This window comes from Musa acuminata, chromosome BXJ2-6 (assembly GCF_036884655.1).
Source record: "Musa acuminata AAA Group cultivar baxijiao chromosome BXJ2-6, Cavendish_Baxijiao_AAA, whole genome shotgun sequence".
Lineage (NCBI taxonomy): Eukaryota > Viridiplantae > Streptophyta > Magnoliopsida > Zingiberales > Musaceae > Musa > Musa acuminata.
In genome coordinates this window covers 43919377-43947319 of record NC_088343.1, presented here as the reverse complement: position 1 = coordinate 43947319, position 27943 = coordinate 43919377, and the positions used below count along the sequence as shown (strand labels likewise).

The 27943-nt window shown below is 43.3% G+C and overlaps 6 protein-coding genes and 1 long non-coding RNA gene across 14 annotated transcripts; 4 read left to right on the top strand and 3 right to left on the bottom strand.

Moving 5' to 3' along the window:
- Positions 1–168: 168 nt before the first annotated feature.
- On the bottom strand, positions 169–2289 carry LOC135615866 (ankyrin repeat-containing protein ITN1-like). Its single transcript, XM_065114923.1, has 3 exons — positions 1753–2289; positions 1266–1675; positions 169–1189 (listed from the first exon to the last, which is right to left on the bottom strand). Exons 1-3 carry the CDS (start codon positions 2231–2233, stop codon positions 356–358), a joined length of 1725 nt encoding a protein of 574 aa, XP_064970995.1. The 5' UTR covers positions 2234–2289; the 3' UTR covers positions 169–355.
- Positions 2290–4823: 2534 nt separating this feature from the next.
- LOC103990262 (exocyst complex component EXO70H1-like) lies at positions 4824–7002 on the bottom strand. Its single transcript, XM_009409340.3, has one exon. The coding sequence runs from the start codon at positions 6944–6946 to the stop codon at positions 4949–4951; it is 1998 nt and encodes a 665-aa protein (XP_009407615.2). The 5' UTR covers positions 6947–7002; the 3' UTR covers positions 4824–4948.
- Positions 7003–9180: 2178 nt separating this feature from the next.
- On the top strand, positions 9181–11426 carry LOC135615864 (caffeoylshikimate esterase-like). Its single transcript, XM_065114922.1, has 9 exons — positions 9181–9338; positions 9476–9508; positions 9584–9677; positions 9752–9784; positions 9873–10019; positions 10092–10222; positions 10408–10545; positions 10651–10749; positions 11003–11426. Exons 1-9 carry the CDS (start codon positions 9336–9338, stop codon positions 11294–11296), a joined length of 972 nt encoding a protein of 323 aa, XP_064970994.1. The 5' UTR covers positions 9181–9335; the 3' UTR covers positions 11297–11426.
- On the top strand, positions 11409–13503 carry LOC135581596 (caffeoylshikimate esterase-like). Of its 3 annotated transcripts, none has more exons than XM_065114915.1 (9): positions 11409–11545; positions 11825–11900; positions 12026–12075; positions 12154–12186; positions 12264–12410; positions 12486–12616; positions 12697–12834; positions 12921–13019; positions 13106–13503. In XM_065114915.1, exons 2-9 carry the CDS (start codon positions 11872–11874, stop codon positions 13346–13348), a joined length of 870 nt encoding a protein of 289 aa, XP_064970987.1. In that variant the 5' UTR covers positions 11409–11545; positions 11825–11871; the 3' UTR covers positions 13349–13503. The 3 variants fall into 3 exon arrangements, with proteins under 3 accessions (XP_064970987.1, XP_064970986.1, XP_064970985.1); XM_065114914.1 differs by lacking the exon at positions 11409–11545 and adding an exon at positions 11572–11806 and having other exon boundaries at positions 11868–11900; XM_065114913.1 differs by lacking the exon at positions 11409–11545 and adding an exon at positions 11572–11806 and having other exon boundaries at positions 11868–11900; positions 11982–12075.
- A 450-nt stretch (positions 13504–13953) lies between these two features.
- On the bottom strand, positions 13954–19420 carry LOC108953213 (protein SODIUM POTASSIUM ROOT DEFECTIVE 2-like). Of its 5 annotated transcripts, XM_065114918.1 has the most exons (6): positions 19259–19420; positions 18957–19026; positions 18739–18876; positions 14606–17230; positions 14454–14529; positions 13954–14290 (listed from the first exon to the last, which is right to left on the bottom strand). In XM_065114918.1, exons 4-6 carry the CDS (start codon positions 15191–15193, stop codon positions 14145–14147), a joined length of 810 nt encoding a protein of 269 aa, XP_064970990.1. In that variant the 5' UTR covers positions 15194–17230; positions 18739–18876; positions 18957–19026; positions 19259–19420; the 3' UTR covers positions 13954–14144. The 5 variants fall into 5 exon arrangements, with proteins under 5 accessions (XP_064970990.1, XP_064970989.1, XP_064970988.1 ...); XM_065114917.1 differs by having other exon boundaries at positions 18739–18966; XM_065114916.1 differs by lacking the exon at positions 18957–19026 and having other exon boundaries at positions 18739–18956.
- Positions 19421–20033: 613 nt separating this feature from the next.
- LOC135615865 (uncharacterized) lies at positions 20034–21887 on the top strand. Of its 2 annotated transcripts, XR_010488177.1 has the most exons (4): positions 20034–20260; positions 20355–20427; positions 20518–20564; positions 21555–21887. It is a non-coding gene; the product is annotated as an uncharacterized LOC135615865 (long non-coding RNA). The 2 variants fall into 2 exon arrangements; XR_010488176.1 differs by lacking the exon at positions 21555–21887 and having other exon boundaries at positions 20518–20711.
- Positions 21888–24569: 2682 nt separating this feature from the next.
- LOC135615863 (probable glutathione S-transferase DHAR1, cytosolic) lies at positions 24570–27533 on the top strand. The gene is made up of 7 exons (XM_065114921.1): positions 24570–24703; positions 24856–25205; positions 25310–25400; positions 25488–25634; positions 26252–26369; positions 26711–26851; positions 27189–27533. The coding sequence occupies exons 2-7, from the start codon at positions 25127–25129 to the stop codon at positions 27273–27275; spliced, it is 663 nt and encodes a 220-aa protein (XP_064970993.1). The 5' UTR covers positions 24570–24703; positions 24856–25126; the 3' UTR covers positions 27276–27533.
- The last annotated feature ends 410 nt before the right edge of the window (positions 27534–27943 follow it).

Below are 27943 nucleotides of genomic sequence, written 5' to 3'. Positions count from 1 at the left end.
GCGAGAAGAAGAACGACGACGAGCAGGAGGAGGTGAAGCCGAAGAGGTGTCTGCACCTCTGCGAGGAAGGGGAAGCGGCAAGAGGAGTCTCTGACCATTCGATCAACATTAGGATTTGTGATGACAAGATGTAGGACGGTGATGGACTTGGAATAAACAATGTAAACAAATCAAAGATTAATCTGATTAAGAATCACGTTCGTTGACTTGTCGCGAGGTTCTCAGTCAACCTTTTGGAAGCACACGCTACCCGAGAACAAGAGGCAACCCGTCGGGACGAATGGGACATGAATCGAGCTCTCATGTACAGTTTCAGAATCACATGGAAGCAACCACAAACGCCTTTCACGCTTCTTTAGATGGCATAAATCGGATTGAAATCGGAATCGGAGAAGTCAGAGGTGTGATGCCAGGAAGTAGAACCGCTTCTCTTGGATGATTTCTCCTTCTTCCTGATCTTACGAATGCGCTTCGATTTCACCACGAAGTAGGTCATGGAGCCGAGGACACCCGCCATTATCACTCCCCCGATCAAGGTCACCAGTATCGCCGCCCACTGCAGTCGCCGGCCCAGCACAATGTAGGTGGAGGTCAGAAAAGCCACCGTGGTGCACACCGAGGCCAACCACATCAACTTGTTGATCACCTCCACCACCCTCCTCTCCGACTTCGTCTCCCTCCTGACGAGAGTGATCTGCACCACCACCACCGCCAACGACGTAAACAGCGCTATGGCGTTGAAGATGAAGAAGACCCTGAAAGCCGTGGCATGTACGGCGACCGCGATCCCGTCGTCTTCGCTTCCACCTGGCACGGTGAATATGGCTGCGAACGCCACGGTCGCGAAGAGCACCGCCACCACCGTCACCGAGTTGGTGGCGTTATTGATGCCCTCCCTGTGTAGTTTCCGCAGCTCCTTCGCGATCCCATAAACGTTCTTGTTCGTCTTCCTGGTCTGCTCAAGCTGCGTGTGCACGTGTTTCTTGATCTCCGTCACCGTTTTCCGAAGCTCATCTCGAGGCTGGTTTAACTCTTTTGCCCGCAGCGCACCGTAGCGAGACAAACACTCTTTGATGTACGTTGACTCCTCGGAGAGAGGCAACTCTTCCGCGATATCATACGCAGTTCTGTGGTCTCTTGTCAGTGCGTTGACATGCGTGTCCGGGAGAAGCAACAGCAGATTCACTATCTGGAAAGACAAACGAAGAACGATCAGATATAAGAAAGGCTTATTCGATGCAGAAATGATCGGATGTAGGTTCTACCTCTGCACGCTTCTTTCTCGTCGCCACATGTAAGGCGGTGTTCCCGTTTTTGTCAGGCAACATAACTATGGCGGGATCAGAATCCACGAGTGCTTTGATCACATCATGGTTTGTTCCTTTCGCGGCCATGTGCAGTGCAGTCTGGCCTTTGACGTCCGTCCTTCGCGCTAGTTGTGGATCTTTATCTAGCAATGCTTTCACTGCTTCGACATGGCCGAGCCTGGCAGCAAAATGCAAAGCGTTCTTCCCGTTGCGTTTGGCCACCTCCACCATGCTAAAATTCTGAGCGAGGAGCTGCTTGATCACTTCGGTGTGGCCCCTCGCCGACGCAGATATGAGCGGCGTCACGTTTGAGGGGCCAAACGTCTTGCCGAGTGTTGGGTCATGGCCGAGAAGTAACTGCACGATGTCTGTGTGAAACGAGTCAGCAAGAGGGAAGAAGAAAAAGGAGGCCGAAGAGGCAGCGCAGAAGATGAAAGGCTTTCACCTCGATGTCCTTCTTTCACCGCCACATGGAAAGCATCGAACCCTGATCGGTTCTTCCTCGAGATGTTCTCCTTATCCGAATACTGGAGCAGCTCCGCTACCACGCTAAGGTGCCCCTTCTCGGCGGCCGTGATGAGCGCCGTCTCCCCGAACTCGTTGGTCTCGTTGACCACAGCCGACACCATCTCCGCGGTCACCGCTTCCAACTCCGTCACCTCCGAGGTCATTCCCGCGACCTGGGCAACGACGTCGCCGAGGATCCGCCTCACGGCGGGCAGATCACCGCGCCGCGCCGCGAGATGGAGCTCCGTGTCGTTGTGCCTCCCCGTCACCTGCTTCACGTACTTCTTTTTCTTCTTGTCCATCGAGCTCGACAGCACCAGCGCCGGGGCAGCGCCGGCCGGGGAAGGCTCCGCCGCCAGCACCGACCCCATTTCCAGGTCAGCGAGAAAGGAGGCGGCTCTCTCGATTTCCAGGCTCATCGCTGCTGCCCCTCGACCCCGGCAAGCTAAGACGGAAGAACCGGTGGAAGGTTTTGCGGTAAGCAAGGTTGACACTTAAAGAAGAGGCGGGGTGGCTTGATGGGGATGGGACCGCCGAGGAAGCAGGGAGGAAGGAGAGCTCGTGGAAGAAGAGGTTGGCACGGCTCGAGTTTCTATCTCGTGCTTTATGGTGGTGCCTTGAGAATGTGACGCCGCCGGGCCCACCCAAGCAGATTTGGCGACGAGAACGAAGACGACAAGCCCGCCAAAGTAGAGTGGAGACGTGCCAGTGGGGGGACTCATCTCTCATCTCCTCCTGCCTTTTTGGCGTGCGTTTGCGTTGCCTTTCGTTACTGTGGAGTCGCTGTACAAGTTGTAGTGGTACTATAAAATCAATGTTGCAGAGCAGATTCTAAGGTTAACTGTTGCTCAACTCTATGTAGCTTCCGCGAGCTTTCGTCGGTAGAAGATGTCGTCAAAAAGTTCTTCCTCGTTGTCATGAACGATCCAAGCTTTTTACTAGCAAATGCAGATCCTGAGAGCACGAATGGAGAAGAAACCATCACCTGTTTCAGGTTTCTCACATTTAACTTTCCCATTCTCGTCTCCGAAGGCGGCTGATTTGACATGTCATCTTCTTCTCCATCATAATACACCGCTATTAAGACTAACACAATGGATAAAGCACAAATTCCATCTTTATCATATATATATATATATGGAAATGGACATCTATCTGCTCCATGAAAAGCTGGCTGTTGCCAACCATCTTCAAACTTCTGAGAGAAGCATAAACTAGTGCACTCTTTTTTATAATATATATAAATGGACTTTGGTACTAAATGGATGCCACTACAGAACTGATTTCTGCATTGCATTTATGTTTGTAATAAATTCAAGATGGTCAGATGTACACATTTGGAGCATAAATTTATGAACACACGATTTTTCTTTAGTTTTGATGTGATTAATTATATATTATTATATGTAGTTAATTATCATTAGTATTTCAATCTTCATATTTTTAAAAATTATATTAATTTTTTTTATTTATAAAAATAAAATATTCAACTTTATTACTCCAATAAAAACCTTTTTTCTTGAATTTTAACCTTATAAAATTATCTTTTTAATAATCTTAATATTTTACTTTTATAAATATATAGATCTTAATGTAATTTTTAAAAGTATAATGATCGGAATGATGGAAGATTTTAACACTTAAAATGATATTTCAATCTAAAAAAACATAAAAATAAAACCATCCAAGTATATAATGTCAAGTAAATTAAAAAAAAAAAGATATTTAAAAAAAAATATTTTATCTAAAAAAATAATTTTTAAGAGGACATATTACTATCACCTGATCCTCTCGAAAGTGTGATTGAGATGTCAATAGGTGCACATCGAGAACCTCATCTGATCAGAATAGAAATCGATGTTACAACGAGAATTATGAAGTATATTAAGCTGAGTCCAAAGAGTCAGATGAAAATTCAAATCGAGTCAAACTGGTTCACCGCCACGTCAGAGTATGTCACGTAGTTTGCATACGGAGATTAATCTCGATCGCAAGCAACACCAGTTTGGTAATTAACATGTGGTGAACAGTAAATCTCGTTAATGACGAAGAGTTAAAGCCAAAAGATTGTGTACGTTTGATAATGATGTTCGTAGTCAAATCATGAAAAGCATTGCCTTCCAAGACAAATCAATAATCGACAGTTGGCACAGCTCTCTCTCAGTCTTCGGCAGGGTTTCAGCACTGGGTGTTCTTTTCCTGGTCTCATTCCAAGAATAATCAACGTTGTCGTCTCTTACGTAGGCTGTGACGGTGATGAAAACACATTTTAATTATCTAATGCATCAGGTCATGAAATAAACCGTGATTTAATCTCAATATATCAAATTCGATTCCATACATAATTCTAGAAAACTAAATAGTAAGTATTAAAAAAACTTTTTTAATACTTTAGTTACAGATATTAAAAAATAGTAATATAAGGTTAAGGGATCATCCGAATTATCTTATTTATTCAGATAATATATCTCTCGTTATCTTATTTATATCATTATTATTATATTAAGTTTAGATATTTTGAATGAATTATTCATATTCAGCACTCGAAATAAAAGTAATAAACTAATTGACTCAGTTAACATGGTTACACCCCACAAGCGACTCAATTAGACTTTAAATTTCAATCAAGACTCAATAATAAAACCTATGTTATTCGACATATCATTAGTACATCTAACATTTTGTTCGATTATTCGACACATTATCTTAGCGTATTGTCCAATCGACATCTTGACTTCTCGTAATACCTGAACATCTTTGTGCAATGTCTAATTCTTTTGGCGCGATGCTCGAACTCATGACACAAAATCTATCTTCTGACATATCTATCAATCATCCGACATGATGCTCTCCGATCCAATGTTAGATTCTGCTTTCATGATTCAAGTCCACAATCAAAGTTTTTCATACGTTACTTATTTTAAACGTATATTAGTTTATAACTTTATAAATTGATTTCATTATCAAAATCCAAGATTTAACACAGATCACAAGTCTCGATAGAATAAATATAATATGTGATTTTTGAATTTTTATAGTTTAAACCATCGAGAAATCTTTTTGGTAAATGCTTTCTTGGGTTAATTGGCTTGTAATTTTTATAGTAAATGCTTTCCAAATTGTAAACGCAGTCTCTATTCCGACCGGTTCGAGCCTACGGGCGGACTGAAGCCGGTCGAACCTCTGGATGAACGGGTTCCTGAGTCTCCGGAAGAACCGGACCCTATCGAACCGCCGAAGAGCCCGTAGATTCGGTTCCTCACGTCCTCTGGCGAGAACCGCACCACCGCCGCGGAGGCGGCGCCAGAGACTCTTAGCACCGGTCGGGACCTCTTGTAGAATGCCCGGTACGCCGGAACCACCAACGCTGCCACCGCCGACATCACCTCCTCCCGCAACCCACCATCCGCCACCACCACCCACCCCGCCTGCCCCCGGCACGCCGCTTCCAGCGCCGTGTTGAACCCTCGCATCCGCTCCCACGCTTCCACTGCGGCCGTCACAGTTCCGTCCTCTGGGATCGCTGCCGCCACCTTTGCCCACGCCAGCCTTTCGTATCTCGCTGCGTAGTGCCTCGCCTTCGCCCCGTGCCGTGCCACCCACTCGTCCCCGAGGAGGAGGCGCAGTCCGCTCTCCTTAACTTTCTGCACTATGTACTGGAGGTTGTTGGCCAGGAAAAGGTATGAGAGAGCCACCTCCCGGTAGAGCTCTGCCTTCCCGTCGAGCTTGCAAATAAGCACGAGGACGAGCCACGCGATCCGCACTGAAATCGACCCGACGGCACTGGAGGCGGGGGAGGGGGAGGAGCTCCAAGGGCTGCTCTCGAAGGATGTGGTGGTGGAGTCGGCGGAGGGGGAGGAGGGAGCGGACAGGGACGGCGTCGCCTGCAATGCCTCGTCGAAGGACTCCGGCAAGGGGCTCTGGGCCTGGAAGGGGAAATCCGCGAAAATATCCGTGAGGGGGAGCTCGTAGTCAGCGAGGAAGACGAGGTAGTCCATAACATAGCGGGTGAGGGAGTGGACGCCGCCGCCGGGGACCCGGGACCTGGAGGCGTCCTTCTGGATTGCCGCCTCGAAGTTGGCCATGGTCGACCGCGCCACCTCTGCGAGTCTGAGGAGAGAGGCGAGAGCCTGTGACCGGACGGCGGTCGTGGCCTCGAAGGAGAACATCGACTCGATCTCAGGCCAGAACTCAGAAACGGCATCGTAGAGGTCTAGGATCCGGAACAGCTTCTCCGGCGATCTCTTCGACCGCGCTACCGTTTCCGGGAAGGCGAGAAGCGAGGCGGCGGCATCGCGGGCGACGTCTGCGAAGCAGGACTCGCGGATGGCGTCGGAACTGGCGAACACGCGGTCGCAGAGGAGGCGCTCGTCGGAGAAGATGGTTCTGAAGGCGATTGGGGCAGCGGCGAGCCAATCTCGGATCTTCGACTCGAACTCTGCCCAGTCAAGCTTTCGGACCTGCGCTTGCGTCAGGCGCTCGCAACCTAACCGGTGGATGGACTCGTCGACGGCGGATTTGCGCATCTTCTTGTACACCTGGACGCACTCCTTGCCATAGCCGGCGGAGATCATGGTATCGGCGACCGCTCGAAGGTCGCGAATGGCGACGTCCGCAGCGCTCTCCACCTCGGTGATGGAGTCAGCAGCGTACTCGACGTCGGAGGAGTCAGAGAAGGAGGCCAAACGGAGGGAGTCGAGGGGGTTGAGGAGGCGACCGTGGGCGGAGAGGAGGAGCTTGAGCTCCCGCTCGAGGCGGCAGATAGCGTCGGAGAGGAGCGAATGGGCGCGGAGGAGGGCCGCGGAGCGGACGGCGGTGGACGCGCAGGAGTCGGCGGAAGGGGAAGAGAAGAAAAGCATGGAGCGGTGGAGGTCCGACACAGCTTGCAGGAAGCGACCGGAGTCGGCGCGGCCGCTGCCGAAGAGTGAGTCGTCCACCTCCGGGCCCCACTCTCGAATGACCTCCGCTGCGGCCGCGATGTTCTCCTCCATTAACCTGTCAGCGAAGGTGAAGCAGGAAGGGGACAGGGGCCCACCCGCTGCTCCGTATCGAGGCCCACGAAGATGAAGCGGAGGACCGACCTTTGGCGCGGAAGATGATGTGAAGAGACTCCGCATTCCCTTCCGCGGCATCGTCGAGGCGATAAAAAAGCTTCCAACAGTTCCGTCGGAGGAGGAAAGAGATCACAAGGCGGCGTGGGACGAGAGACATGGAAACAGCGGAGCTGCTTATAAAGGAGCGCAGGAGAGGAAGCTGGTTAATTACGTTGTTGTATCGTCGTCGTCATCATGCGTATAACACGGATTCGACAGCCAACCAACTCATGCACATATGCTTCCTATGCTTCCTTTAATCTTTAAGACAAAATATTATTTTGGGAAAGACAAATCGACAACGTAGTGATCGAGCTTGGTGTGACAGGGTGACGAACTTGAAGTTACAGTCTTGGCAAACGCTTCCATCGATCTCTTCTTCAAAGCCACTGTTTCGTCGAGGGGGATTGGCCCCTCTCTCTCTCTCTCTCTCTCTCTCTCTCTCACTGTCGTTCGCTTGCACTTCCCACTTCACCGCGAACTCGATCGCCACGTTGCATGCATGCAGTGTATACCTCACGTTCAACGCTCGCTCATCTCCTAAACCAGCAGTAGAAGAAGATAACGTGTATGGTTGTGATTCTAACTACTATATTGCATTATTCAGCGGCTTTCGCGATCAATCAAAATCAAAAGGAAAACGTCACTGAAGAAATAGCTTCTTTGAACTTTGATATGATGGGCATATTATATATGTGAATTCGGCCGGCTGTGGCAAACAAGGAGGAAGAAATCTTCTTCTGTGCACCAAACTCACGAGCTAGATGAATTATTTGTGGTAAGCTATCACCATCATCTCACCTTTCATCTTGGAAAAATAACGACGATTAACTCGCTCCATCGATCTGAGCAATCGATCCTACAAACTGTGGAAGGATTCAGCGTCGCCTTACGACGGCAAAAATGGACTTTATAATAAAGATGAAGCCACTGCTGAATCGCGTTGTTAAATGCACGACGATGAGTGTGTCTGAGCGGTTGGTCTTATCAGGCATCTGATAAGATGACAAGTTTCCGAGGCGACATAAGAGAAGATGCTGAGAAGATGAGTGAGAGCATGCTGTCGATGTACGAACCCGTACTCTTCGCAATAAACAATGACAGATTCGAGAAGGGAGAGTTCGAAGAACTCCATCAGGAGAAGATCTATTCATGCCCACCTCAGCCTCTAGTCTTATAACCCATTATTTCTGCACCTCTTCACATGGGTGTGCTGTTGTCAACGGAGAGATGGATTTTAGGCACCATTACTGATCAGCAACTTGAGAAGTCAACCAACTTCTAATTCGTCTATCCATGCCTTTTCTATTGTTTGTGTTGTTCCTTTAGGAAGTAAAGATGTCAACCGGGGAAACATCTGCGAGAGGAAAGCGGATCCTACTCGAACACACACAGAAGATTAACAGAGTTGGCATCCTTTAGGTTCGCGCAGGTCATCGCAATCTTCTGCAAACTCTTCTCTGTTTCGGTGGAGACTGTCATTTCAACTTGAGAAGTTGACTACGATAAGAGAACATGGAGATTTAGCCGGAAGGAAGGAGAACACGTGGTGGTGAGTCATATTCTGAGAAAGAATACGGTGGAAGGAAGCTTCCTCTGTGATTCGTTTACCGATGAGAAGAGGAAGCGACGGTGGCGACGGTGGTGCCCAAAACGATGTTAATCTCACTGAGACATCATTGACAGTGGCTTAAACCTGCGTGTGCATCAACCACAAACTGGTTGATGAGATGTTCCCTATCTTAATGTTAGCTTGACTTCGATGAGGATGCCAATGGGCAACAACAAGATGTGCAGAAATTTGCTTTGACCAAATTAGGCCGAGTTGTTCTTATTGACCTCTAAATTTTGATCGAGATCGTTGTTACTAATCTAAATCTATTGTCATTCTCAGCAGACCAGACAACCCATTTCGTTTGCATTTGGCCTCAATTGTCAACCATTCATTCATTATCCATATATCACGTTGCCAAATTAATTCTCAGCCCCATTCAATATGTGTGCATATATATATATACCATGAACCGGTCAAAGTCATAAAAGTCCAAAAGGCGAAGCAGCAGACGTGACCCGTTATAACGACTCCCACTGACGCAGTCGAGTCATCAATGGCGACCTCCTTCCCCTTGGCTGCGTGCAATCGATCACAGCCGCCCATTCTTGAACCGATGGTGATTCGACTATTGCGGTTCCACAACAATTCGATGCCTTAATAGACAACGTATTTATCAGCGAATCTTCCTATTTCTACCACCAATATTAGCGTCATCGATGCCGTGCTTTCCATAACGCCAATCCTTCCGTTCTATCCGACTCTCCTTATCTTCGCGTTTCCTCAAGACAACGCATCCTTTCAACTCCCTGCTCTTTCACTTCTACCGAATCGTCAACCCAAAGATCCAAACCTCCTCCTTGTGAATTCTCCCCCATGGTCTGTTCTTCCCTCACGAACTTCCTCTCTCTTGATCGATCGATCTATCTATCTATCTATCTATCTATCTATCTATCTACAGATCTGTCTTTGGCATTTGTTTGTCTCTTTAATCTCCAACTTTTTCCTTCTTACAGGCAAACGGTGATGAGGATGTCAGATATGAAGAGGTCAGCGATCAGCAATCAGAAGCTTCTTTCTTCTTCTTTTGACAGATTATTCATGTCGTTTGCACATGATTTCAGGAATACATAGACAACCCTCGGGGACTCAAGCTTTTTACGTGCAGGTGGCTGCCGGAAAACAAAGATCCGAAAGCCCTCATCTTCTTGTGCCATGGTACTCCCCGATCACCTCTCGCTTCTTTCTCGTTCCTGTGCATTCCTGTTACGTAAGGTTTGTGCTTCTTCCAGGCTACGCCATGGAGTGCAGCATATCCATGAGAGGTAAAGCTTCATCCAAGAAACGTCGTCGTGCTTTTCTTCACCCACTTTTTATGATCGATGATGGCTTCTGAACTCCTTTCCGATCCAGACACTGCAACTCGATGTGCAAAGGCAGGCTACGCCGTTTACGGAATAGATTACGAGGGCCATGGCAAATCTTCTGGATTGCAAGGATATGTTCCGAGCTTCCAACATATCGTCAACGACTGCTCTGACTTTTTCGTCGGCGTTTGTGGTATGAACTGCAAAAGCATGCGCTCATAGTTACAGCAGCGCTTCAAGTTCTAACACAATCCTCTATGCTTAGAGCGGCCGGAGAACAAGAAGAAAGCGAGGTACCTCCTTGGGGAATCCATGGGGGGAGCCACGGCCCTCCTCCTTCACAGGAAGGAACCATCCTACTGGAATGGTGCTGTTCTGGTCGCCCCCATGTGCAAGGTCTTCTCTTTTTTCCTTCCCTGTGACCGACTATTCTTTGTTTCTTCCTTTTCAAGATCACATCAAGCACGTTTCACGGTGCTGTGTGTCACTGCTGTCCTAAAACACTCTGTCTCTCTCATGTGGTGGTACCTTTTAGTTAAGATCACTCTTTGACGAAGCACTAATCAATATGTTTACTTTAGATTGCTGATGAGTTGAAGCCCCACCCGTTCGTGGTCAGCATTTTGAAGAAGCTGAGTTACATCATACCGACGTGGAAAATTGTTCCGACGCGAGACATTATTGATATCGCCATCAAAACTCCAGAGAAGAGAGAGGAGGTAGCAAAGCTTATGCCCAAGTGCAGTGTACACGGCACCTATTTCTTCGTCTATCTTATGATACACACGAATCTTCGTTTCTTTTGTTTTGTTTTGTTTTGGTAGGTTCGATCTAATCAGTACTGCTACAAGGGAAAACCGCGCTTGAAGACCGCTCATGAGCTTCTCATGGCTAGCTTGGACATTGAGCAAAACCTGCACCAGGTGATCCTTATGATTTCCTCCTTCATGCATAGTTCATCTTAGCTTTTCTTATACGTTCTCTCATCATCCACTATGTGCTCCATCTTTGGCCCACTATTCTGAAAATTGCTTGTCCGGGAAGCCGATTTCGGATAGATTAAGAGAATTTCGACTCTTCTTGCACACGAAAGTAGCTATCTGCTAAGCATGGTGAATGATTCACTTCATTTGATCGCTAAGCTTGTTTGAGTCCAATCGAATTTGCTGCGTGCAGGTGTCGCTGCCATTCTTGGTGGTGCATGGGGGAGACGACATTGTGACGGATCCCTCGGTCAGCAAACTGCTCTACGAGACAGCGTCAAGCGAGGACAAGACGTTCAAGCTTTACCCTGGCATGTGGCACGCGCTCACGTCCGGCGAGCCCCCGGAGAGCATCGATCTCGTCTTCTCCGACATCATCGCTTGGCTCGACCAGAGGACGACCACCCAAGACCCCGCATCTGAGATGGAGCTGAAAGCCAAGCACGACGAGGATGCACACTCCAAGACATCGCAAATCGACGGCTAAGAACTCAGCTACCTTATCCTATTCATCAGGATTGCCGCTATTGGCTCCTCTACGGAAAATAAACAAGCTGACTTTTATGTAGACTTGCATTCCCCAAAAGAAATATAAATAACTTTTATATGGCGTCAAATGATCTTTCCGTGCAGCAATTGATTCCTTACGTGTACTATGGGAGACCAAAATCTTGTAAGCTTCGAGTCTATCGCAATGGCAACTTGTTTAGGACCCGTTGAACACCTCAAGGAGAAGGTTGTCACGTAATATAATGTTTGAATTATTCCATGTTCTTCCACGGAATTGTTCTTCCAGTCTTCGAAACCTATTGCTGTGGGCAGAGATATCAGTTGTTTTATACCAAACGTAGCTGAAATCTCTACCTGTGGATTATTGTTCATCCACCAGCGATTTCCACCGCCCCATGTTTCTTGATCTCTATATAGTTCTCTGTTATTTCTTCCCCTTTACTCATCAAATCCTATCTTACTGAAAGCTTCCTGTTGGCTTATAATGGTGAGTTCTTTCTCACAGAATTCCTCTGTTTCCTGTGGTTACTAAGCATCCTTTCTCACAGGCGCATGCCGATGATAACGTCGAATATGAAGAGGTTAGCGTTCAGTGATCAGAAGCTTTTTCTTATCGATTCCTTGTTCTTTTTTATCTTAGTAATATCTTAGTTCGATTCTAGGAATTTATAGAGAATCAACGTGGAGCGAGACTTTTTACATGCAGATTTGTACAGAGGAACGTAGAACCGAAAGCATTGATCTTTCTGTGCCATGGTACTCTCTTCACACAGATTCAAGTACTGGTAATCTCTTTCATGAACATCTCTTTTAATGTTCCGGGAATTTGCCCAGGCTATGGCTCGGAGTGCAGCATATCCATGAGAGGTGAAGCTTCTGCAAACATCTTGACTTACTATTCATAGTTTGGATCGGCATAAATCACTGATTCATTCTCGATTTAGACATTGCAATTCGATTAGCGAAAGCAGGTTACGCAGTTCGTGGAGTAGACTATGAAGGCCACGGCAAATCGTCCGGATTGCGAGGTTACATCTCAAGCTTCGATGATCTCGTCAGCGACTGCTCTAACTACTTCATGAGTGTATGTGGTATGAACTCGGATCATTCATTCTCAAGCGTTCCTAGTTTCAAGTTCTAATTCTACGAGCCTTCAAATTTATTAGAGAGACGGGAGAACAAGAAGAAGCCGAGGTACCTTTTTGGGTTGTCCATGGGGGGAGCAGTGGCTCTCCTCCTCCATCTGAAGGCCCCAACCTATTGGAGTGGTGCTGTTCTTGTGAGCCCCATGTGCAAGGTCCTCCATCTGGTCGTCGTCGTCGTCGTCATTCGTGTGAGATGTGAAGTTATTCTGACCCTGGATCCAAACTTCTACAGATCGATGAGAAGATGAAGCCGCATCCTTTGGTGATCAGCATCCTGAAGAAGTTGTGTAGCATCATTCCGACATGGAAGATGATTCCTGCAAAAGACATGATCGATATTGCCATAAAAGATCCTGAAAAGAGACAGGAGGTGATCCAGCATACACGTGTGATCCGCTTCTTTTGGATCTCTATCTATGCTTGCTTGTCAAGTCATTTGCTCTTCGGTTTCTGCAGGTTCGATCAAATCCGTACAACTACAGAGGAAATCTTCGTTTAGGAACCGGTCATGAGCTTCTCAAGGTTAGCTTGGCCATTGAGAGAAATCTGCACCAGGTAACCTCTGTACTGCTACGTTCAACCAGTAAGTGAGATCAACGCTCAATCTGACCTTGCCATGTGCCTCTGTCCTCTGCTGATAGGTTACTCTGCCATTCCTGGTGATGCACGGCGGGGATGATAAGATCTTCGATCCATCATCAAGTGAATTGCTATACAAATCAGCTTCCAGCACCGATAAAACGTTTAAGGTGTACGATGGCATGTGGCATGCGTTCACGTTTGGCGAGGCCCCAGAACGCGTGGAACTCGTCTTCTCCGACATGGTGGCCTGGCTTGAACAGAGGACGATGAAAACTGTAGTTGCACAAGAAGCTTCCTGTTGATGCATGAAGAATGGCGGCGATCTTGTTGATCTTGATGGCTTCCATGAGACCTCGTTCTGTGTTGTGTAGAGTTTTTCTTGTCAGTGTCGTTTCAATTGTGAACTGCAGATAATGCAGGATCTAATAATTAAAGCGTTGGTTTCTGCTTGCCATCATCTGTAGTTGACCCAAATGGCCAGAGCTGGTGGAGCTCAAAGATTCCGAGAAGATGATCGGATTCACCACGAAACCATGGCCTCCTTCGTCGTCATTCGCTGCTGCACCTCGTCGTTGATACATAGTAGGTCAGACATTAAAGTAGAATTGCACAGAAACTCTCGCATCGAGGAAGAACAGAACACGACCGGCACGCGAGGTGGATTATGCTGCATAATTCACCAAGTGCCATGTCGAAGTCTGTGAATCCTGAGGTTGAAGAATTGCATTATGGCACCCCACCAGGCAAACGAGTACAAGTAATCAAGAGATGCACTTCCCTAAGAGTGCAGAAATGCAGATATAATTGCATGATAAGCACAGGAAGGATCTAAAGCTTGAGATCACAGAGTGTCCACTTGTAAAGATGCATAGTAGTGACAGTGATGAGAGAGACCAAAAACAGAACAAGAGGAAAGGCCGAGATCGGATCCATTATGACCGAAATGATGAGGAGATAACCGGATGATTTGTTTGTTTCCCAGACAATCCCGGCAGCATCCAAGACATGAGAGAAGTACTACAGCAAATGTTCTCGTTTTTTTACAGACACCCTCACATAGGTTTTTTACAGCTTCCAGAGAGCAGCAGCCAATGATCGTCACAGGGAATCCGATGCGCGTGGTGGAGATGGCCAGAATTGCGCATGCTTGACCTTGGAGATGCTGCTCAGAACTCCCAGTGGTGTCACGTCTCCGATGACTGTCACCTTCTTCGTCGCGAAGTCGATGTCGAATGATGTCACCCCTGACCAAGAGCAGCAGCAGCATGATCACATCTTCAACTTAACCCATCATTAAAATTCACAACAACAACAGCAACAACAACAACACAACAGTTGATGTTTGTTTTGTTTCCTTCTCTGATGAGTACAGCACAGCAGCACGGTTGAATCGTGACGGTGTCTCACCTTCCATCTTGGAGATATGCTTCCTTACCTTCCCTTCACAGCCCTTGCAGTGCAAAGACACCCGCAAGACCACCACCTACGAAGAAGACAAGCTAGATTTATGTCTGATCTCGAGCAACTGAAGCATTAAGGAAGCCGGATGAGTTGAGAACCTGGCCCTGTGTTCTGGCAGCAGCAGATGGCCTCAATCGAGCTGGTTCTTCTCTCATCAGCGCTCGTAGAGTGGGTGGCTCGAGCGACATGACCGGAGGAAGGGGTTCCACGTCCGGCAGCACATTGCTGAAGTAGGCATCACCGTCGTCGTCATCAAGCAGGTAGCGAGTGGAGCCTGGTGTACTGAGCGTATCACTGGCTCTCTCCAAGCTCTTCTTGTTCCTCTGGTTGCAGGTTTTTGGTTTTGTGGGCGTCTGTGACATGGCGTTGACACTAGCCTTAGCTCGTCGCGGATCTCTCAGATGAGGCGTGTGCCGATCGATGGTTCTGCCGGTTCTCGGCTGAACCATCGACCGCCGATCTATGCTCGTGCATATCGCTGCTGATGCGGGGGAGACGCAGGAGAAGTTGACTCCTCTCTTTTCCTTGAAGAGCAACGAAGCCATAGTACAGTCAGCACACAAACAGAGAGAGAGAGAGAGAGAGAGAGAGAGAGAGAGAGAGAGAGAGAGAGAGAGAGAGGGAGAGACTGTGTGTGTGTTCTTGAGTGAACTGGCTTTGATGAGCTTATATAAGCATGAACACATAAAGTGATTGAGCTTGCACTTAGAAAAAAGCCTGATCTCAATTTAGATGGAAAAACTTGATAATGAATTCTAAACTTCAATGAGGTTAAGAAGAAGAAAAAAAGGAAAAAATCCTCCATTTTTCTGCTATAATCCCCTGAAGATGTGTGCTTTTTTCCTCCTTTTATGACAATTATTTCCATGATTCCCACAAAATCTTCCACAGTTTTGTCTTCTGAGGAAAATAAGATTAATGTTCTTACCATGAAACTACCTGTTCTTCGTTCTATAGTAAGCTTGACCTACCTACACTGGCTCATTACTGCTCTTCATTCTACCTGTACAAGGTACAACATCATTCACTCCATCACTGCTGCATCTCACGCATTCTTATCTGGTTCTGCGTTTTATTCCTGGAATCTTACACTTCCAGTAAGAAATTATTCAGAGCATAGAACTCATCTGTCTAAATTCAATTCAATGATGCTCTTTGGACCATTAAACAGACAAAACCCCAGAAGAAAACACCCCAAAATCAAGCTGGCAACATTTAACTTCTTGCTGCAATGCTGTAATAGATGAACAGTGGTTATTCTCCATGATTCACGGCCCGGTTTCACGTGAACGCTACCTTCCAGCAGAGCAAAAGCCAAGGAGAAACCTAAGAACACAGATTGCGAGAGCTGCTGGTACTGCTTTTAATCACCAGCCGCAGTTGTTCTGCAGTAAATCTCGCTGGTTTCTTCTAGCACAGGGAAGAAGTGGCTGAGACAATTGCAGCAGTCTCTCTGCATTACGATTTCTCACCTATGTGGAAGAAGAACTCAGCGGCGACAAGTAAAAGAAAGCAGGTGGCCTTTCTTCTCCATTATCTCCGAGCTAACTCTGGTCCACAAACCACAGAATCGGATGCTTCTTCTTTCTCTTGCCTTTGTGCCACATTGCGACAGGCGAGGAGTCCCCATCCTTATATTCTTGTCTCGAATGATTCATCAAAGCAGGGTTGCTTCCATGCATGGAGTACGCAGCTCCTCTCCATCTGTGCTAACCATATGTAATGAAGTCAACAAGCTAACAGGTTTACTCCACTTGGAAGAAGACTGCCATAAGCTAACACCAAATTCTAATTTATGGATTTCAGTAACCTTTTTGTTTTCTGTTCTTTCTTGGAACAGATTGTTTTGATTGTGGTATAACCTTCATCATTAATCACTCTCAGGACATGAAATCTCAGAGCAGCCAGCCATACAAGCCATAAAAGAACCCCAGAAGAACTCATTCAACTTGGAGTTTTGTTACAGTTTGAAGGTGGGATGGTATTGTCTCCTTGTACAGGTTAAAGACTCCAAAATGGTGATGAATGATAGATATTTCAGGAATCCTCTGCTGATAAAAGTTCATGATAACTACATATTCCTGCACAGTGGCATCCACTCTGCACTGATAATGGAATTAGCAGGCCATACTTTATTCCTCAAGAATAACAAGATTCTAATCGGTGCCAATCCAAACAAGTAGTGTTCAAACAGTTGTGTGCAATGGAAGTGTTACTGTACAACTCCTGCAGTAGCTTCTTTAAATACAGGGTGGATGTTTAATGTAACTGTACAGTAAACTTGAGGTAGCAGCATACATTGATATCACAGATTAAGAACATTAAGAGCATCAGGAGTAGACTTGAGATGCTTTTGCAGCTCCAAGAATGATGACTATAGTTTAGCTAAAACTCTTTTGACAGAATTGCAGCAGCAACAGCAGACAAAAATGGTGTAAACGCATCGATCAAAAGGGCTCTATGCATGTTCCAACTTTACCTCTTGCGAACAGCAGTTGTAGAGCAAAAATGATCGCCGACATAAATTGCCGCCGCCTGATATGCTGTGATGATTCAGGAAAAACACCATCTGCTTACCTCTGTAACTAATACCTCTCGAACCCACAAATTGCATGAGGAAAAGAATAAAGCCTTTAGAAGGGACAGTTACATTGACTCCATAATCTCAAGGAACTTCTTGTAGGTCAAATTTCTCGAGGATTGCTGTTGTTTCTAGCCTTGCGCTGCAATTGGTTACATTTCAATCAATAAATTGCTAACATGAAAAGGATAAAGAGAATGCAAAGAACTACAAACAACAGCTTTGAAATATAAGAGCCACCAACTGGCCATACTCACTAGGGGCTGTTCAATTCCAATTGATTTTTTCATTGATTCTGGTTCAGTCTGACCAATTTGCCTAAAAACAGGGGTTTCAATATCAGGTTCAGCCAATCTCAATCTCACTTTAACCACTGATCCTAGTAAACCTTGGTAAACACTCGCCTTTATTTCTCTACATATATACACACATGTCTGTATATACAACATACATATAACAATAAACAGTAATTGAATGACAACAGCAACAGCAATCGCTAGAGGACTTGTCTGCTGACATCCTCTAATCTCATAAACTTCTTTAACTGCTTCTGCAGAGCTGACAAAATGCACTTTTAAAGTTCAAAGGAATATTCTAGCACAACATCTTAAATCCTACAATATATCCGAAAAAAATGAACAATAACATTTGGCTAAAAAATTTCCAACCAAGTGATTAAAATATACGTGAAACAGCAACAAGGAAAAGCTGAATTGTAACTTGACTATAATTGGAATGTGATAAGATGGTGATTTTTATTTGATGGATCTGCTACGTTTAGAAAGAGGTAAAAAAAAATAAGTAGAATATTTCAGTTTTTATAAAAAACACTAGACATGGATGAAACTGCTACCGCACACAACTTCCAGAAACACAAAACTGTTTATTAAGAAGGCTAGTGTTCATGAAATCATCTGAAAAAGTGGATCTCATTAGTTTATTTACTAACCACCCATACTTCGCATAGAAGCTATCTACAACTTGGGAATTCTCAAACCTAACAAAGTTGCAAATTCACCTGTTATTTCTTAATTAAAAAAAATCGTTATTGGTGGGTTTAAGAAGATGTTTGTCCCTCCAAATTGATGGTTATACTCACCACACAAACTCAACCATCATTCTCAAAAATCAAATGGGTGCATTATTTCTTACATCAATGCCAAACACTTGCATATACTGTTTTGTGACAACGATATACTATTGCCATTTTCCGAGCTATTTTCGGTAACAGGCTGCTTGGACATTGCTCGAGGAATCATACATTACTATGAAAAATGAATTTGTCTTTCATTAAATTCATCATTTTTCTTTAACCGAACAATTTCCCAAACTAATATTTTCTTTTTTGAACTGGCAATTTCCTTTGTTTTCACATTTTCCCTCTTCTCTGCTTATTTGTCACAATAGCTTATGAATACCAATTGTGGTACTATTTATTAGTTTAACATGCATTTCTGATTCATTCTCTCGTCTCGCCAAGAGCAACCTTTTGGAACCTTGTATGATATTACAAAAAATGAAATGTAAAGCTTTAACAGACTCTGTATCGTCAGTTTGAGTTCTAATTTGGCATTCAACAAGAAGCAAATTGAATACTGCAATGTCAATGCCCAAAAATAAAGACCGCGGCTTAAAAGGAAAAACACCAACCTGCTTACCAAGCATCACATGCAAATCCATAGAGTAGTGGTTGGCACTGCTATAACTTGCTCAGCTTTAGTTGTCTCGATTGCTTCTTCCATGTGATCATCCATTGTTGCAAGGACCACAGTCTTAGGGCCTCAGATCCTGCAATGTGAGGAAGGATCTCACAATCGTCCAGGCTTTGTGAAACTCCTCTCATGAGACAGTAAAGGAAAGCTTCTAACCTGAACACACCTGAAACATCAGATAGGCTGATAGCACAAAGTAGTCACTGTGAAACTCCAATTGCCAAAACTACATGACGAAAATGAAAAAAAAATGTCATCGGTTGAGCTTTCGAAGATTACAAGGAAACAAAAGAAACAAAAGAAGAAGAAGAAGCAGAAAGAAATCAATCGCAAGATGAGAATGCTCAAGATGACAACTTTGTAAATGAACAAAAGGAACAGCCTAAATGTTAAGGTTTCAACTCCTGAAGAGAATGACATTAATTCCAGCTACGGCTTGAGTTCCAAGACTGGCAAACCTGTTCGGAAGGCGTTCGAAGGCCGAGAAGGGGGAAAGAGGCAATCTTTCTATCGTCTTCGCCCAAGAAATCATCAGCTCTTCTCTCAATCTTCAATCACGATGGTAATCGTTCCCTTGGTATTCAAACTCCTTTAATCCAAGGAAAGCACAAGATCCGGCCACCCATCTGGCGTCGAGGGAAGGTAGGGCTGGTGATAGAAGCTTCTCTTCTTGAAGGGAGGTGACACACTGCGGTGATCCGACCGCCCGTTTCGCTGGCCTAAGTCAGCACATAAACCCCAAAGCCAGCGACAGGGGAGAGGAGACGGTGCGAGACGATAAGAAATGAGGGTCGAGGAGCTCCAAACCCAGAACCGAGAAGCAGAGCCACCTACGGTGAAATCGAAGTGCTCGGCCTCGTTGATCTTTCTTTGTGGCAGAAATTTCAAGTTTTAGGATTGTGCCGGCAACTCTTGCGTTCGTACCATTGAGGACTCGAGCGGGTCGGATTCGGTTTCGATCCGACGCGGCCTTCCGATACGGGCTCGACCCAACCCATCGGACGTCGAGCGGTCTATGGTCCCAAACACTCGACTTGCTCCCGGCGAGCGGTGAAGGGTTTAGGGTTTCGTTCTCGCCGGCCTAGCTCTTCCGAGCCGGCTTCTCGATGGCGGAACTGATCTCAAGGTCTCTGTGGGACGGATGCTTGGAAGGAGAGCACGCGCCCGCTCTGCGCATCGAAGACTCCTTCGCTAGCCGTCTCTGTTCCCATGTCTTCGACCACTTCGTCACCAATCTTGCGTCCCAAATTGCCCTTGGAAAGTCTATGCACTGTCGGTGCAAGTCCTCCATATAAAAAGCAAGAAGACAGTTGAGATCGTTTGGACTTTTACATGATTGCTCACTGATTAGTGGTACTTTTGTGGCAGCGGTTTGCTGGTCGTTGCGTTGAATCGAAGCCGTCCTCCTACTTCGATTTGCTGAAACGCAAGGGAGTGGATGCATCGGTGGTGGATAAATTGTAAGTGTTCTTGGTACTCGAAGTGGAAAGGCCTGCCTTTTAATGTTGCTAGTTGGCGTGATATTGGGAACTTCGTTTCGTATCGGAATTGTAGGAAAGACTGCGTTCCACCATTGGAGACTGCTCTAAATTCCTCTATTAAGGAAAATAACGCTTTTGTCAGAGATGTGAGGAACTGACGCTTCTTAGTTTCTTTTTCTTAGCTGCTCGGATTGTGATGAGGTCCATATATTCATACAAGAGGTCTCCTTTGTCAGGTCTTGGTGGGCAAGGCAAGAATCCATTTGCAGTCGCAATTGACCTGGTACGTTCAGAATGTTGTAACATATGCTTGACTAGACATAACTAGTGCAAATGAAGGATATAGATCTGAATGTCACCAAATTTCTTTTTGAAATAATCATTGTTCTGCGTTTTTAGTACCCGCTTCACCCGGCCATGACATCTGATTTGGCAGGAACCACATGGATATAGTCTTGAAGCATATCGTTTCATGTAATCTTTACCGGTTAGTAGTTTGCTGTGGCACACCTTGTGACCATCAGTTGCCGGCTTACTTGATAACCTTCGTTCCAATGGTATTCTCAATTTTTAGTTCTTAACTCAAATGATTTTGAGGATTTAAATGCAGATTGAAGTTGTTGACATTTCGGCTTCTTTGTCAAATTAAGCTGCTAATTTTAAGTTGCAGATTTTGACCTTTGTCGTGATTTCAGTTGATAAAAAGAAGATAGTACATGAAGTCTGAATGATGAAACAATTTTCTGTGCATGCTCAATTGTGATGGATAATGTTTTCCCTCTTTCTTCTAATCCTCAATATACAAGTAGTATAAACCAATGACATTCCTTTAGAATTAAGCTGCTATTTTAAAGTTTTATTACGTAGTAAAATGACAAAATAAGACAGGACTACAGTTTTCTGTCTTTTTATTCAAATAACTGCCGCAGATTCTAAATAATCCTGGGTAGATCAATAAGGTTTAATCTTGTCTTGTTCTATTGAGTATTCTTGAAGTTGGACTTTATAGTTGCAGGTTAATATGATGCATCAGGCAAACACTTATGAGTGTATTCTAGTGTAATTCCACCTCATAATCAATTTGGAAACCCTACAGAGACTGATGTTGTATATTCTAGTATATTTATTGTCCTATGATTTTACATGCATTGCCAAATTCATTAAAGTTCTATTTTCTTTGTACATATACATGGATTCTGATAATATAAAATTTCCAGGCTTCCACATCCCATGGTTCTGATTCTTGTTTGTATATTTTTGTGTTTCCCTGTAGGCACATTTTTTAAAAATAGTATTCAATGAAATTATTGATGGGCAGAGATGTCTGCAACATGTTATATTTTCAATGAATTGGGCAACCTTACGACCACTTCTGATTTTCAACAAAAGTTGGTGAAGTGGCGATGGATTTATCACTTTCAAATTCTGGGTGTTCTGATTGTGATGTGTCCAAATCATACTTTAGAATGTTGTGCTAAATAGTCTCTTGCCATTGTTGAACAATATGATTACCTCAAAATTTCTGTGTATATCTATTTGATAAAAAACAGATAATTAATTGTGGGCAAGGTTTCTGTGTTTGATTCATGAACATCTTATTTGCTTCCATTTTCAGATCAAATTTCATGTATCTTTTGGTTCATACACTCAGACCTTCATGAACCCAGGTTCATGCATGTGTCTATGGTTGCTAGTGTACAGCCAATAATGCAGTGCACCAATCAACAAACAAGTCCAGCAAACTTGCTATGGCCTCGGGAACAATTCTCATAAAGCAAAATTTCATGTACGCCTTAAATGTCACAATGGAATGGTGAAGCTACTTGTAAGTTCTCTGTTGTGTTTTGGTAAATGTTCATGTTAAGAAACAAAGAGAAATATTCTGAATGTGGCATTGGTATTAGGCAGAAGAGCTATTCTTGGATCAAGTTGCCATTAAATTTGCAAATGTAACCTCTGACAATACATGTGTCAACAAGAGCCTTTTGCCAAAGGTCAGAGCCAATGCATTTTCTTGTCATATCTTTTGTATCTAGGAGCCTGCAGGCCCACTTCCTCCTCACTCTAAATCGGAAATGCTACAAGCTTAAGTGAGTGATTTGGTCAAAAGTTCAATCCTCTTTATATTTTCAGTGGTCAAAAGTTGTTCTTCCATATGAACATCAAGGTACAGATCTATATCTGAGCTTATTATTCCAAAGTTGTTTATGAATTATGATATGATCTTTATATTTTAGTGGCCTTAGTGTTCTTGTTATTGCTAGCCTAGTTTATTGGATTTCCTTGTGATGAAAATTACGTCAGTTACTGCATACTGCATTTATCTGATAATTATTTCTGCAAGTTATGGAGTTATGTTCATAAGATGTTGCAAGTTTCGGTGTCTTATCTTGCGGACATGACACCTCCATTACGTAGCTAATTCATTTATGGTCGAGTTTAAATTGTCACGATAAGCTAGGTCATTGGTTTGACACTATTAGACTAGGATTTTAGCATGTCTACTATAAGTATGTTCATTGACTTGGAAAGTACTACTTTCTCTAGCCAACTTACTCTTGACGAGTAATTTCTTAGAACACCTGATGCTTGGGGACACAACAAAAAACTGCCCCTTGTTTGATTGAAGAAAAAAATTTATTATGCTTCATTTATGTGTTCTTGATGACACAAGTTTTGTGTAACTAACATTTTAGCATGTCTACTAGAAGTATGTTCATTGACTTGGACAGTACTACTCTCTCTAGCCAACTTACTCTTGACAATTAATTTCTTAGAACACCTTATGCTTGGGGACACAACAAAAAACTGCCCTTGTTTGATTGAAGAAAAAAAAAATATTATGCTTCATTTATGTGTTCTTGATGACACAAGTTTTGTGTAACTAAAATATTGCTTCTGGGTCATACTAGTTTGTCTTGTAGTGTAGGTTTCATATATTAGTTCTATGAGCAAAAAGTACAAACACAATATTTTATGCATGTGTTCATGGACTGTTTTTCATGCTTTTTCTGTTTTGATATCAAAAGGAACAAGTCAATAATTCTAATAATGTATATAATCATATCTCATTTTAAGTTGTTCATGGGAGTTATGTTAATCAACAATTGAACATAATGCTCACTAATAAGTTACCTATTTTCAACATATAGATCTGGTAGTTTGGCGATGATTACTCCATCATTCCGTGATGAACAATAAATTTTGTTAAATAAAAATTTGAAGTATCTTTGATTAATTATTTAAAAAGATAGGGACATCCAGAGTCTTATGTGATTATTGGATACATTTGAGATTGAAAATTTTATAAGGCATTTATTAAACCAGTAATGCTTTATGAATGTGTTGAGTTGTTAGGAAAGATAAAAATAATAATATTTTTTTATTCATGAATTATCATGTAACACTTCAATAGAAGATAAGATAAGAGAGATTCATTTAAGATAGTATAAACATATGCTTAGGAGAAAGATGATAGTTAAAATAATTGAAATAACTAATGTTAATGGTACGAGAAGAGATAGATAAGGATGTAAAAAGACTTAAATAAAAACTATAAATAAAGATATTATAATATTCTAAATTTAACTAAGCATATGATTTTTTATAAATTTTAATGATGATACATATTTACGATGGGTGGTGATCCCAAAAGGGTTTCCATGTGCTACATGATTCAGACAATCAGATTAGTGTTCTGGAAAGGATGAAATACATTATATCGATGAGCAACCCGACCCAGATGATGATTTGGGTATTTAAGGTGACCAGCTTGGGTATTGTCTCATGCTCCTGTTCTCCTTCGTCTTGATCCGATCATAATGCATACATGAAAGGCCATTATTTTGTGCATCATGGGTTTGTAACTTGTGTTTCTTGTTTGTGCAGACCTGTGGTTTGGATATACAGCTAGCTACCTGTCGGTGCGCTAAAATTCCTTTTTTGAGTACCTTCTTCTTTTAATGTTAGATGGTAACATTTATAAGCAAACATCATATTGTACATCCACCATAGATTTATTGACCCAAATAGAGTTTATCGAAAAGATTTATGATGTCGATGGCAAATACTTGGGAGATTATAACTTGTTATGATTATTTCTCTTGAGAATGCTAGCACTAGATGTAAATATTGGTAGAATTCTTTTCCCAGAAAAATAATCGTAGAAATTGCTGTTGAGAATTTAGAAAAATTATTTGTTATTTGGATGATGGCTTTGTTTAGAGATTGCTAAGATTTAGAATTGTTTTGTTGCAGACACAATTTTTTTATGGCCCTGACAAAAAGCTAAGAGGTCCATTTTGGCACAAGATTGAGCCAAATTTTGTTCCGATGGCATGCACATCATCTTCCAAAGAAGCATATTCTCTGGGCATAAAGGCGTCACCCAGTTGGTCCCCTCATTCTTCTTTAATAAAGAAGGTACCTTTCTGCAGTCTTTTCTTCGGAGGTCATGGAGCTACGATTTCTTAAGCTGACATGTTGGTCATGCATATTGGGACCAGTCCATCTTTGAATACTAACCATGGTTTCAGCTTATGGTCAGCTCACCGTCCTCTTCCACCCAACTGCAGGTCGGCTGAAGGCATGATGACGCTATTGATGATCCTTCCAAACCAAGGTGTTCGATGAAGGATGGTCTCAGAGAAGATATCATGAAATATTTCACTGTCACCTGAACATGAAGGACCAACTTTTCCTGGTAGGGAGTTCTGCAGGAACAACAGACCCTGATCTAGCCCATGTTTCAGGGCCATCTTCGCCTATAAGTGTCTCTCCCCCTTTCCGAGTCCCACGCTAAGTCGGTCGAGGAAAGCAGAGACCGGTCCCCGTTTCCCTTCGCTAATGGCTGACGTTGCTTCTCCGGAACCCGTTAAGGTCTGCGTCAAAGCCGCCGCCGGCGCCCCCGATGTCCCGGGCGACTGTATGATCCCGAAAACTCTCCTTTTTTTCGCGTTTCATCTGTTCTTGTTTGCTCTCCCGTCTCCTGTTAGGTTCGTCTGAATCGCGTTTAAATCGTACAAAAAGGTCCCTTTTGCCAAAGGGTTCTTCTTACCTTGGAGGAGAAGAACGTTCCCTACGAGTTGAAGCTGGTCGACCTCAGTGAGAAGCCGCAGTGGTAAGGAAGGATCCATTTTTAGATGATCCTTGAGTTCTTGATTAGGGTTTTGGCCTAAAGTTGAGGACTTTTGAGTTGGGGATTCAGGTTCCTGGAGATTAATCCCGAGGGGAAGGTGCCGGTAATCGATTTTGGCGACGGCAAATGGGTTCCGGATTCTGATGTTATCACGGCGATCATTGAGGAGAAATACCCGAATCCTTCTCTGGTGACTCCGGCAGAATATGCCACTGTGTAAGGCTTCTGATTTGCATCTGTTCTTCCTTCATTTTCTATAGGATTCTTCGTTGTCTTTGTTTGAGCACGGTTTTCCGTGCCTACAATGTTCATGTCAGTTGCAGCTTAATCACAGATTAACTATCAACTGACATGGGCAATTGACTATCAATCTATACTTGACTTGGTCAAAAAGTGGAATTCATAAAGAATTTTTTATGTATGGCTCCAGGTGGAGTAAGAATTGTGATTTCTTTGGCATATTGTAGTCCTGATTGTTCTTAAGTTATTACCTGAAAGAGCAATAACTGAGACAGCATGTAATATAGCATAAACATTTTGTACATGGATATTTTGAAAGATTATAAGTAGAAGATAATAAATCTTGAAAGCATTGTTATATATAGTACCTAAACATTGTGACAGTTGACAACCTAATCTTTGTTTACCTACTGTGGACTTGACTGATAAGTTTGTGAAAATGAATAACATTGAGTATGTTTCTTCACCAACCCATGCAAGAGAAAATACTTCAATGTGTAGCCAAAACAAAATTTTGCCGTTCACTGACTTTGAAGTGCTATCATAAAGGAACATTTGTTTGCTCTTTTTAACATATACTATTGGCATTTCAGGGGATCAAAAATATTATCTTCTTTTGTCAAGTTCTTGAAGAGTAAAGATCCCACTGATGGTTCCGAGCAGGCCCTGCTGGATGAGTTTCATGCACTGGAAGAACATCTAAAGGATCATGTATGTAAAAGAATCACATGCTTTTTTAACTAACATTTGTCTTCCTTGATGACTAGAGTGGTATATGAAACAACACAGCCACCGCTTACTCATGGTGGATTACGGGGGGTTGGCTTATTGCTGTGACCAAGTGAACTGATAAAACAGCAATTTTCTTGTGGTTACTGTTTGAAAAAAAAACATTCCAAATTTGCACTACTAACCGAAAGATCAAGTTATATGTCATCTGAATAATTGGTCTCTCAAGAGTTACATGAATATAACTCTTTGTTATATTTCACTAACCAGTAGACCAAAATCATTTATTGTTTGAACTATTCCTAATCCGTTGATTTTTGCAGGGCCCATTTGTCAATGGAGAAAAAATTTCTGCTGTTGATTTAAGTCTGGCACCAAAGTTGTTTCATCTTGAGGTCACTCTTGCTCATTTCAAAGGCTGGAGTGTCCCAGAGAATTTAACTTGTGTTCAGAATTACATGAAGGTGAGTTCCTCTATCTTGCCTAAATTTGATTTTAGCAATACCATGTCAGGGGCTTAGAAATTCCATGACCGACGAGCATCGTGTGTTATTTTACATAAGCTGCAATCGACAATCAATTAAACTAGCTGATGAAACATCGTGGATTTATCAATCTGACTGTTATACTTTTATAACTAGAGAATCATTCGATGACTTGTGATGTCTACACTGTTGTGATGATATTTGGATGCCCGACACAATTTTCTTCATGACATACTTATCCTTCATCCTCAAGCACAAGTCTCCATCTATACATGTACTGAAGCTTCTTACGTTGTGGATCATTTGCTTTCTGCAGGTACTATTCAGCAAAGATTCATTCATAAAGACCAGCGCTGCTAAGGAATACATGATTGCAGGATGGGAGCCCAAAGTTAATGCTTGAAGTTTGTTGACAAGAATACTGTGATCACATTTATATCTGGAACTGTACACTTGTGAGTCCTGTGTGGCGACAGTGTCCTCTTCAACTGCTACATCTACCTGTTGTCTGTGTCGAAAGAAGCTGTTGTGGTACATTTTCGAAGCTGTTGAAGGTGAAAAGTATGCAGCTCATGCTGATCTTAGTCTTGTGTCCTAAACACCATGCAATTAGCTGTTTGTGTTTGCTACTCTTCCAAAACTATGGTTTGGTTATGATTCACCTCTTGAGGGAGTTTGTCCGATCGAGCATCTCAAGAATCATCCGAGTTTAATCTATGCCAAACTTTTTAGAAGCTAAACGGATGGCAGTCACCTTTACAAACATACTTTTCGTATCTGTGTGCAACATGAGATCCAAGACAAAAAGGCTTTGAAGAATATGAGAAGTGAAACCATATGTATTATTCAACATGTCACATGTCGACATCAACATTTTATTATTTGATAAAATAAATATTTTATTGTTTGATTGAAAGAATAAAAAAATTAATTATATATTACCTTTTATACTTGGATCTTATTAGTATTATGATTCTTGTACTTAAAAAATTTACATTATGATTTAAAGTGAAACAAATAATTTTATTTGTTCTTCAGTTGTAAAAACACAACATATGACATTATGTCCTA